General features: G+C 47.5%; 1 protein-coding gene across 1 annotated transcript in view; it reads left to right on the forward strand.

Moving 5' to 3' along the window:
* Positions 1–4,790: 4,790 nt before the first annotated feature.
* TOGARAM1 (TOG array regulator of axonemal microtubules 1) overlaps positions 4,791–12,570 on the forward strand; it is an 80,939-nt gene continuing 73,159 nt past the window's right edge. The window contains exon 1 of the mRNA XM_065402506.1: positions 4,791–6,560. Coding sequence (XP_065258578.1) covers positions 4,791–6,560 — 1,770 coding nt within the window. The remainder of the gene's footprint in view (positions 6,561–12,570) is intronic.

Genomic DNA, 12,570 nt, shown 5'->3' on the forward strand with positions numbered 1-12,570 from the left:
CAGCAGCCTGTCTGTGCTGGGGATAACACGGTGTAGGCAGGGAACCGCTCAGCCTGGCAAAACCCTGGTCAGAAGGCAAAGAGACACACATTTCCACCCAGAAAGGCAATGGCTGGGGAGCTGGAAGCCTGAGAGTGGGTGCCCAGGTTGGACTATTGAGGGGAAATACAGCTGCAATTGCATTGAACTGTGACACTTATATTTATTTAATAAATAATAATAACATCCCTAGCCTCTATCTTGAGTATAATTCTGTTTGTTGTTTTTATAGTTATTGGTTCATAAACCACAGAAGTAACTCTTTTGTTTACTATTTTATTGCAGCCAGAATTATTAAATTTGTGGTTGGGAAAAAGAGTCAGGCTGCTAAAAACTGAGGCAATGGAATTTCCTTCTCAGATAACGATTAGACAGATTCTACCCTTTTAGGCTACATCCAGATGTGCTTTACCAGTACAGGAATACTAGCACAATATACCAGCAAAGTGCTCCTGGTGAGGATGCAACTATACAAGCTTTGTACCAGTATAATAAAACCATTCCCTACAAATGAAAGAAACTGGTAAAAGTGCACATATCCTGGCACAGCTGCATGCACGCTAAGGGCTTCTGGTTGCACAAGCTACGTCAGTCAGGAATTGCACCTCTTTGCACCCCTGACCAATACAGCTACGGGCAGAAATCTGTAGTGCAGACCTGGCACTACACTCTGAAAGCCCACTAAAATCAATGGGTTTTGAGGCAAAATTTGGCCAAATAATTTTAAAGTCTGATTTTGCCATCATTATCCACTTATTCATGCACAGTTGCTCCCAGCATCAGCCACAGGGATTATGCACAGAGGAAAGAACAGACTTCTAAACCTAGATACTGTGCATAAGAAATTATGATAAATCAATTGGAAGGAAACAACATTTTAAATTGTAAACTTTTCAAGCATTCCATTGTGTCCCCATTGTTATACTACACATTTTCACCTCTTCCTTGTTCAGCTTGTTTAAATACAATGGCAGAGACTACAACTGACAGATCCACTCTTGTTCATGACCCCAGATGAAATACATATGAACATTGTGCCCATCAGATTTCTGAATTTTAAATAAACCAGCTTTTCATCTGTTAAACTGACTACAATGTTTCATCATTTTGCTTCTTGTCAACTGGTACTAAAAAGTAAGGACTTGTGGTCACTGGCAAGTTTCTTTTCACCACTTTTATAACTCCCTGACACCTAATTTGCAAAGCGGAGCACCAGTGAAGTACTGAGTCTGGAGGGAGACAATTATCTGACAATGTTTAAATATAGAACATAGAAGTCGCTAGCAAAGAGGTAAAGAATTACAACCAAAGTAAAAACAATTTTGTGTAGGAAAATACACAAGTTTACCCCTTTCCTATCATAATCTTGTATCAGGTTTTTAAGAAAACCCTTCACCACAATCCTCTGAAAACAAGATTGTGACAATTGGTCACTGAATTTGCAGTATTCACAAGCTTAGTGATGCAATCTAGCAGCTAAATCCCCTGCTTCTTTTCTTTTTATTTCCTTTATTTAAGTGTATTTGTTTACAGAGATTATTTTTCTTTGCCTCACTTCCTAATTTTACTCTAGGAGTATGCAGAATCCAATAGACACATGAAGCTAACAACATCCTCAAAGACGATTGCTAGAGAACCAGAATCATTTGTGTGATATGGAATAAGTCCCAGATCCTGCAAAAACTTGTACACGTAACTTGGCATGTGAGCAGTCCCACAGAATTAAATGCGACTACTCACATTTGTGTTTACCACACATAACAAAACCTGTGATCGTCAAATAAACAACAGTGCACAGAATCTGTATATCTTTATTTAGTTTGTTAGCCATGAAGTTAGAACAAGGTACATTCACTAGTCAGAGAAATGTGTCTATTCAAATAACTTGCACTTAGCAAAGCGTGGTACTGTTCCTATAAAACATTTAGATGAACTGTTGAGTCCTAGTCCCTTCTAATGACAAAAATTAAAACTGAAGTACAATAAATACCAATAGAATTATTGTTAGGAACGTCATGATTATCTTGGAAAAGTTATATTAAATTTGCTTGACCTATAAATTATCCTCTTTTCACAGGTTTCAGAGTAGCAGCCGTGTTAGTCTGTATCCGCAAAAAGAACAGGAGTACTTATGGCACCTTAGAGACTAACAAATTTATTAGAGCATAAGCTTTCGTGGGCTACAACCCACTTCTTCGGATGCATATAGAGCATCTATATGCATCCGAAGAAGTGGGTTGTAGCCCACGAAAGCTTATGCTCTAATAAATTTGTTAGTCTCTAAGGTGCCATAAGTACTCCTCTTTTCACAAACAATATTATGTAATGACTCCCAATTATCTACATGGGATTTTCTTTACATGGGAATAATAGGAAGTAAGGGCTCAGGTGCTTATTCCAGGTCAAGGGAGCTTTGAAATGCCTGCCCCAAATCCTCATTTGTACCATAAAACCCTAGAATCACAGCACATGACCATCTAGGCTTTCTCCTGTCCAGTAGAGGCTTGTTCCCTATTGCACATTCAAGAGCTTCACCAAGTTTAATTTTAAATTTCTCAAGCAACCACAGTGCAGTACATCGTACACACGCACAACTTGTGAGTCAAATTACAATGAAAAAAATGCCATCCCCAACATTGTGTAGCATAAAACCTTCTTGTTTGTGCTTCTTAATTTTATTCTAACTCTGATATACACCATAATATAGAAAAGGGAATATGCAACAAATAAACCACCATTTCAGACAGAATTTACAGCTGAAGAAATTAACAGCAAATTGCCTCTTATTTAACTCCCTCCAGAGGCACAGCTTTGGAAAATATGCTAGAAGGACACACATGTGGCCTCGGTACCACTACAATACAAATAATATCTCTATATTGACAATCTCCTCAAACTATGGATTAGTTGAAACCTAACAGGCCTGTTCCATTTCTAGATTCTACCAACAAATCACAGGACACTAAAGACAGAACTACCTTTGTCCCCTCCAGACTGGATTAGGGGACTTAGGGCTATTCTTAGGGTAGGTCTACACTTACCCGTTAGTTCGGCGGCAAGCAAATCGAACTTCTGGGTTCGACTTATTGCGTCTTGTCTGGACGCGATAAGTCGAACCCGGAAGTGCTCGCCGTCGACTGCGGTACTCCAGCTCAGCGAGAGGAGTACGCGAAGTCGACGGGGGAGCCTGCCTGCCGCGTCTGGACGGAGGTAAGTTCGAACTAAGGTACTTCAAACTTCAGCTACATTATTCACGTAGCTGAAGTTGCGTACCTTAGTTCGAATTTGGGGGTTAGTGTAGACCTGCCCATAAAGACAACTCTGAAGATTCAGTGATAACAGAAGGCCTACCTGCTTGGTGAAGTGGCATGATGTTAGCATAGTGTACTTGTTTTGCCAGCTCTACATTGCTTCCCCATCTACTTTCAGGTATAATGCAAAATGCCGGGATTTGGTCTAAAAAGCCTCATTGGCAACGTGGCAATTTCCCAATGGACCATTTTTCCACCAGCACACTCTGCCAGGTGCCTGGCCCCAGAACTGGGGGTCCCAGCCTGGCAGGCTGCCGGACGGCTGGGCGAGCCTCGGAAACATTTCAAGAAAGCCAAACGGAAGCACCGTTGTGACTTTTCTAAGTGAAGTTTCGGAATTTCCATTCTGCAGGAAATTTCATTTATTTTGGAATGTCCCACGGCAAAGGCATTTTGTTTGGGATCCGGGATCTACCTTTGGTTGAGCATCTGGCTGCCTGGATAGGTTGCCGTCTAGTGTCTTCGGGAAGCCGAGGCGGGTCTGCAAACCCCAGGACTGGCCCGGGGCGCGCTCGGTGGGGGGTGCCTGCCCGGGACCCGCAGCGGGCGGCGGCGCCAGGCTGAACTCCGGGGGCCGCCCAGCGGCACGGGGCGCTGCCGTTTCCGACGGGCGCTGCACGGTGAAGCTGGGGCGGGCCAGGGGACGGTCACGGCCCAAGTCCCTGACTCGAGGGAATGAGAGGGGCGCCACGGCACAGCCTGAAGCCGGGAGGAAGGGGGGGGGGGCTCACGCGTGCAGGAGCCACGTACCGGCCCGCAGGGCGAGCTGGGCTGCCGGAGGAGCTCGGGGCGGACCGCAGCCCGGCTCAGCCCCCGGCCACCGGGGGGCGCTGTTCACCGCACACGGGGCTCGGTTGCGGGCGGGGCTCTTCCTCCCCGCCCCGGGGTCCGGGGGCCGTTCCGCCGCAGGCTCGACTAACCTGAGTCATGAGGGCGGCAGAGGCCGGGACGAGACCAAAGCCCGCGGCGGCAGCAGTAGGCCCCGTCGCCTCCTGTCAGACACCAACACACAGAGGCCTTGCGTCACTTCCGGGCACCCAAACCCGCGGCTCCGGAGTGTTGCGTTCCCAACGGCCATTTCGGTACAGCCTCCATCTTGTGGGTCACATGACACTACCCCCCCACCCCCGGGAGGAACAGTTACGCCTCACCCTCAAGCTCCCGGAGACTACAAATCCCATAGTGCTCTGCGCTGCCCTTCCCGGCAACAAGCGGCGTCGAGACGTACCTTGGGAAGGTCACGTGACGCCCTCCCCTTGCGGGCGGCCATTTTGACTCGCGCTCTGGGGAGGAGGCGAAGCATTGGTTCAGTCCACTCCGCCCTCTCCCCTTCGGCCGCGCTTGGTTGAGGCCGCGCAGGCGCAGGGCGGCCCCTGGAGACCGCGATGTTTTCCTCTCAGGCCGGTTCCAGCCGCTGCCCGGGGACGCCGCCGCCGCTCCATGGCCGCGGCCCTCGCGCTTCCCCCGCAGGCGGGCAGCATGGAGGCCAGTGAGCGCGGGGCCGGCGGGGACACGCGCGCGCCCAAGGGCCGGGGCTCGCCGGCGGAGCGGGAGCAGGAGGCCGCCCTGCTGCAGCAGCTGCTCCGCCGGGGCCCCGAGCCCGGCCCGGCCCTGCCCGCGCTGTCGGGGCCCGGCGGCGAGGAGGGGCCGGGGCCGGGCGAGCTGCCGCTGGCCGAGCTGGTGCGGGGCCTGCGCGGGGAGAGCCCGGCGCTGCGCGGGGAGGCGCTGCGGGACCTGCGCCGCCGCCTCGCCCGCCCGGGGCCCGGCGCCCAAGTGCTGCGGGCGCTGGTGGAGCACGGGCTGGAGAGCGCCGACCCCGCGTTGCGCACCGCCACCGCGCTGCTGCTGCCCGCGCTGCTCGGGCCGCCGCTGCCCCGCGGCCTGGACCTGGGCGACCTCACCCTCAGCCTGGCCAGGAAGCTGGGCGCGCCGGCCCGGCCCGGGGGCGGCCCGGGGGAGGAGGCGGCCGCCGCCTTCAGCAGCCTCCGGCAGCTGGGCGAGACCCTGGGGCCCGAGCGCTTCCACGGCTACCTAGGCCGCCTGCCCTCCGCCCTGCGCGGCCACTACAATTGCCTGCTGGAAGCCCGGCTCGGCGAGGATCTGTGCGGCGGCGGGGACACCTCGGGGCCCCGGCCCACGGAGCAGGATCCCCTGGGCACCAACCTTAAGTTCGGGCTGATCCCTCAGGAGCTGCACGGCCGCCTGCTGGACCAGGAGGATTACAAGAACCGCACCCAGGCCGTGGAGGAGCTCAAGCAGGTGCTGACAGATGCCTCCCCGGCCTGCCTGGCCTCCACGCCCGCCACCAGCCTGCTGGGGCTCATCAGCTTCCTCTACACCCTTCTGGACGACTCCAATTTCAAGGTGGTGCATGGCACCTTGGAGGTGCTGCACCTGCTGGCCCTGCGCCTGGGCGAGCGGGTTCAGGCCTACCTGGGACCCTTAGTGTCGGCCGCTGCCAAGGTGCTGGGTGACAACAAGCTGGCCATCCGGCAGGAGTATAATCAGCTCTTCTGGCGCTTGATGAAGGCGGTGGGTCCCCAGCAGGTATTGTGCCTGCTACTGCAGCCAGAGCATCTTCAGCACAAGAACTCCAAGGTCAGGGAAGAGGTGGTGAACATCTGCATTGGGTCCCTGCTCACATACCCTAGTGAGGACTTTGACTTGCCCAAGCTGGCGTTTGGGTTGGCACCAGCCCTGGTGGACAGTAAGCGGCGGGTCCGCCATGCTGCCCTGGAGGCCTTTGCGGTGTTGGCCTCTTCCATGGGCTCAGGCAAAACCAGTCTTCTCTTTAAGGCTGTGGATGCTGTGGAATTGCAGGACAACGGGGATGGAGTGATGCACGCTGTACAGGCCAGGCTGGCCAGGAAAACCTTGCCTAAGCTAACAGACCAGGGGTTTGTGGAGTATGCTGTGCCCATGCCATCCTCTGCCTATGGCAGGGGGGTCCATCTGCCCCATGGAGCAGACACAGATTGGTTGCTGGCAGGCAACAGGACTAAGAGTGCACACAGTTACTGTGGGGATCACACAAGGGATGCTACACAAAACTATGGCTCTCACAGCCCCTATACTGATCAAGGGATATGTCCCAGAAGGGTTTTAAGTGCAGGTAAAGGAAAAAACAAACTGCCTTGGGAAAATGAGCGAGCTGGAGGCACAGGAGGCTGTTCAGGAAACCAGACACCTTTTACAAAGGGCATAGAGCAGGTATGTACACTAATTCACTTAACACTTTTTTTCTAAAGGCCCTTCCATGTAAGGATCTCAGAGCTCTTTATAAACATTTAATGAACAAGGAGTACTTGTGGCACCTTAGAGACTAACAAATTTATTTAGGCATAAGCTTTCGTGGGCTACAACCCACTTCATCGGATGCGTGCAGTGGAAAATACAGTAGGAAGTTTATATATGTTTATATACATGTTTATATACAGAGAACATGGAAAAAATGGGTGTTGCCATACCAACTCGAATGAGACTAATCAATTAAGGTGGACTATTATCAGCCAGAGGAAAAACAACTTTTGTAGTGATAATCAGGATGGCTCATGTCAAACAGTTGACAAGAAGATGTGAGTAACAGTAGGGGGAAAAATTAGCAGGGGGAAATAGTTTTTACTTTGTGTAATGAGCCATCCACTCCCAGTCTTTATTCAAGCCTAATTTAATGGTGTCCAGTTTGCAAATTAATTCCAGTTCTGCAGTTTCTCGTTGAAGTCTGTTTCTGAACAGACTTCCTCGTGGCTGGACTTTAATGAACGAAGTCCCAAGATCCTTTTGATGTAGGTGATATTGCTTCTGTGTCACAGATAAGGAAGCTGACATGCAGAAGCCAAGTGAGTGCCAAAGTCAAGTACAGTCTGTGGTAGAGTTAGGAATAGTAAAAACCAGATTTCCTGTCATTAAAATCCACTTTTTTTTCCTCAAGAGGAAACTGGTCGGTTTCCTTCTAAGTGCAAAAGCTCTTCACATATAAACTGAAAAGGGAACATGACTGTGATCCTACAGTGCAAAATAAACTACTTCGCTTCTGGTTCTTTATACAGAGCTCTGGGGTGCTCTTATACCCAATGCTTTTGTCAGTAGGCTCAACCACAGAATATTTAAATGCGTAGGTCATGTCAATAGTTACCTGAGTTGCATTTGACCCTATGAGAGCCTGCATTGAGCAGGTTTCAGAGTAGCAGCCCTGTTAGTCTGTATCCGCAAAAAGAACAGGAGTACTTGTAGTACTCCTGTTCTTTTTGCATTGAGCAGGAAAGGTTTTAGGTCAGGCATAGCTAATACACTCCCGCTAATCCTAGTCTAAATCAGACAAACCGTGAATTTGAGTTTAACATCCATAAATTAGTGACTTATCCAAGGTCATCTGAAGTCCCCTTTAGTTCTGCACTAGACAGCCTTTCATTCTCCTGATTTGTTGGATGTTCATGAAAAGTCTGCCTTTCTGCTAAGACTTCTTAAATTAAACAGGTTGTTTAATTTTAGCATGGGTTACTATCTAGAAAGCTAACTCATAATGAATGTTGGTTAGAAAATAGTCTTACTGAAACAATTCCCCCCACTGAATGTTTGCCATTTAAAAGTTAATTTTCAGTCATGTAACTATTCTAAACTCCATATTTTGGTCATGTTTCACTACCTTGAGCTTTCCCCCCTAACTAATTTGCCCCACATAATGGATATAGAACCACTGAGAAATTGAAAAGGGGGGAGATTCATTCTGCACAAGCACATTCCTTAATCAGTGTGTATATATCTGTGCTAATATCTGAAGTGATGAAACTTTCAGATTGGCAGTCCTGGGCGCTGATGTCATATATTTATCCACAGAACAGATAGTCTAGGTAAGGGTTTTAATGCTGGCCTGCAGAGATCATCTCTGTGGGTTAGAAGAGATTTCAGTCAGTTCTTGTCCTCATTTCTGAGACTAACAATTATATTAATGCTAATTGTGTAGGTAATTGCTAATTGACAGTGTACTAATTGTAAACTGAATCAAGTTGTATACTGTGGTATGCATTAGTGTCACAAATCTTTCACCTTTTTTAAAATTAGGAAACTTTTCATGAATGTACAACTTCAGAAATTATCTCTTGTTAACTGCTTGAAGAGACAATCCTCTCCGTGACATCACAACTGGTTGCTGTGAAATGGTTCCAATTTTTTTAAAGTGAATGTGCTTGCAAAAGTGGACATATCTGATGCCTGTAGATTAGGGGGAGCCCTCAAAGGGGAAATCCACTCTCAAAAACAATGGGCAAAAGTGGCCATATTGATAACAGTTGAGACTAAAGGCCTCCATTTAACCACAGAATCAGTAAAGTATGGCGGGAATGGTGTAAAATTTCCCCACACCACCCCATCAGTCTGCTTGCTTTGACCTGGAGAAACAGCCTCAGATGGTATTGAATTGTTCACTACAATTTCTTATTCTACACAGAACTTGCGCAGGAAACCTTAAATTTTTTAGCACAAACTTTCCTCTTATATTTATCCCACCATTCTTAGTAATGTCATCTTGTACCATGCTAAATGCACTGTTTTCCTCTTGGTGTTGGCACACCTAAAATATTTGTAGACTAGAACTTGAAAAAGTGTGTGGCAGATGAGGAACCTACAGCTGCACCAACAATTTCTTCAGAACATAAAATTGTATTTAAAATGCAAGGGGCTGGATTGACAAAGGGGTTTAGGCTCAGTGTTGCAGTGCCTAATGTTAGGCACCCTTCTGCCAATGGACTCCTCAGTCCTGAGTTAGCTGCCCACCTTCTCTGTATAATGCATGGGGTGGGTTAGGTGCCTAAGAATGGGATCAACAAAAGCTAGCAAGCTGAGCAGGGACTGAGCTGTCTAAAGTAGCTAATAGGAAATACCTGGGTGAGATGTGGCCTAAGCTTGGTCTTTGAAAGGGACTTGGGGGGCCTACCTCCATCTGGGATTCACATCTCCTGGAGTTATGTGCCTAAAACCTTTCTTGCTAGGGAGGAAAAAAAAGACAGAGGTGGTGCCTCCTTCTTCCCATTAGCACAATGGTTAGAGCATTCACCCAAGATGTGGGAGACTCAGATTCAAATTCCCCTCACCCACTGTTTGATGTGGACAGGGATTTGAACCTGCATCTTTGGACAGTATCCTAACCACTAGCCTATGGATAGCCTTGGAAGGATTAGATCTTTGTTTATTGTAAATGTCAATTTCACTGTACACCCACAAACTCATTAAAAATATTTCTATCAGTAATAACTGAAGTTTACAGATAGGCAAAATTAGAAAAATGCTGTGCGAGAACTTTAGTTTGATTTAATTATATTTACTCTGTATATTTGGACCTGTGATGTTGACCATTTGTTTTAATGGTTATAAAGCTGTAACTTTTTTAATCTCAATGTCTGCTGTCATTAAATAGTTGTCTGACCCTTATAATTTCCCACAACAGTGAAAATGTAAATTGATAAACATAAAAAATGCTTAAGCCCCATGATTTTGCCCAATTGAAAATTTCAATGATACAAATAGAAAATATAAATAAATATCAATATTAGTTGAAATTATTAAAAAAAAAAAATTCTGCCAAGCCTACCTATGGAATATTCTGATGTGGGGAGGTCTGTCTCTCCTGCTGAAGCCATTTCACTTTGTACATATGCTCACTGGTCCAGAGACAGAGTGAAGCTGACTCAGTCGCTAGCTGAGTGGTCCGGACCCTCACCTGGCCTGTGGGAGATCCACCTTCATTTCTCTGTTCCAATAAGTATTTAAGTGTTTTACGTGAAGTGGAATGGCTTCAACAGGAGAGATTGAGGGACCCACCCCAGCATATCTCATAGCCCGGTTGTTAGTGCACTCTCCAGACAGGTGGGTTCACATCCCTGCTCCAAATTGGGCAAAGGGGGGTATTTGAATCCAGGACTTCTATTTCCTGGATGAGCGCTCTCAATGCTGGGCTAAAGGTTATAAGGGGGCCACCTTTTCCTCATCCTCCAGTGCTGTCACTTTGTTTAGGTTTAAGGCCTGATCTGTAAGGTAATTTCTGAGAACACCTTCTGCATTGGGCCCTGTAGGTGAAATAGGCAGGAGAATGCCTAGTTGGAGGATCCTGTTGGGGCTTAGGCGTGAGCGAGGCACATGGGCATCAGGTCTGAGGTGGCTTTGCGCATAGCCAGTGGCAGATTTTTAGATTACTAAAGTAAACATCAACAAAGAGTCCTGTGGCACCGTATAGACTAACAAATGTATTGGAGCATAAGCTTTCGTGGATGAATACCCACTTCGTCAGACGCATCTGACGAAGTGGGTATTCACCCACGAAAGCTTATGCTCCAATACATTTGTTAGTTTTTAAGGTGCCACAGGACTCTGTTGCTTTTTACAGATCCAGACTAACATGGCTACCTCTCTGATAAAGGAAACATGGGTGCCTGGGGACTTCAGGCATCTACCGGGGTTAGGTGGCAATTGAGTGGGAGTTTTGAGGATCTGAATATTGGACTTAGTTGCTAAGTGGCAGTTGGGGCTAGATCCATGGTGTGATTTAGGCATCCAAGTTTCTAGCCTTTGGGTTGCAAAATCATCATTCTGAACATGATATAGACCAATGTAATATCTCTTTCACGAGCTTGCTGACAGCTCCATTACTTTTGCTGCTCAAGACTTTGCCGAGGTGCCATTCAGTGAAACTAAAAAGACTCTACTTGCTTTCACTACTGCTGTTCAGAATTCGGTGGTTAGTATGATAGGATTATCTTCCAGAGTGAAGATGCAGCCTGTAGGACTGTATTTGAACTAGATTTTTAAAAAATGGAACAGTCTGCATCTCCTAAACCTTTCCCAGAGACACTCAGTCCCCTCTGGAAATGTTTTCTGTTCCTGTCTTTCCCCTCCCCATGACTTAGAACTGTCTGCCTCACTTCCATTTTATAGTCTGTCTATTCTTATGTTTTAGTTGTCTCTAAGGCAGAGTGATGACTTTGAGGTGTTTGAATTTGAAGATCTTGTCAGTCTCACACTGCCTCTGGTAACCCCATGTGCCCCTTGTCCACTCATACTTGAAGGGTGGCTGAAGAACCAGAAAATTCCTCAACCATGACTCACTTTACATTAAAATGTAACTCTTCCCCACCTAACATTATACCCATACACTGCTAAGTACTTGCCAGAATAAGAGTCAGCATCCAAATTATGGTGATTCTGAAGAGTCCATTTCTGACCTAGATACACATAATCACAACATGCCAGCCAGATCTGCTTCATTTAGCCACGTTCTGAGTGAAGTGCTGGGTACAGTTCAACCACTAGTATAGAATGTGTCAAATTGTTATCCACACAATTACAGAAACTGCTAGAGCATGTCGTCTTAAGTGTGTCTTGTAATGGTTTTGAAAAGGGTTTGGCTCAGTCTACACTAAAAGGCAAACCATTTCCAACACCAGTTGAGAGGGTTATGGGGAGCATGTTGATATTTGAGAGATTTTGGAATTGTTGTCTGTGGAAAGTGCCCATCATTAAACTCTCACATCTGTACTAAGTACTGTATTAAACGGTTAACCAATAAGCTTGATGCTTATTGGTTTCTATTAACGGTTAAACTCTGCCCTTTGTGCCCGGGGTCCCTCTGGGCTGCCAGGGTCCGTCCTGGTTGCTGGCCCCGCGCTGACGTCCCGGTTGCCACCATGCTGCTGCCTGGCATCCCTTTGCACCCATGGTCCGTCCTGGCTGCTGGGACCCCAGGCGCGCTGGGATGCCGGGTAGCAGAGCCCTGGGTGAGGGGCCGGCAGCTGGGGTGCCAGGATGCTGGGTAGCAGCAGAGACCTGGACACGGGGCTGGCAGCCGGGATCCCTGGGTGTGGGGACAGCAGCGGAGCCCCGCGTAAACCATGGGGGTGCTGCAGCACCTCTTGCGCGCCTCGTTCCCTGGGTAAACGTTTAACCCTGTAATCAATAGAATTTTAATCGGTTACACGGTTACTGTTTTTAAACGTTATTTACATGCCTAGTACTTAGTATGTTTTAATTATTAAAACAAACTCCCAACTCGCCTGTTGACAAAAACTAAATAGACTTCCTCAGGACAGACCTAAAGCAAAATGTGAGTAGATCCTGATTCTGGGAGTAGCCATCTTCCTTTTCCACTATTAGACTAACTCAGCCCTGGCTCGTGCTTATAGTCATTAATCACACCCCTTCCCATCTAACCATTGCTTCACTTGGTGACCAA

The sequence above is a fragment of the Emys orbicularis genome, chromosome 4, assembly GCF_028017835.1.
Source record: "Emys orbicularis isolate rEmyOrb1 chromosome 4, rEmyOrb1.hap1, whole genome shotgun sequence".
In the NCBI taxonomy this organism is placed as follows: Eukaryota; Metazoa; Chordata; order Testudines; family Emydidae; genus Emys; species Emys orbicularis.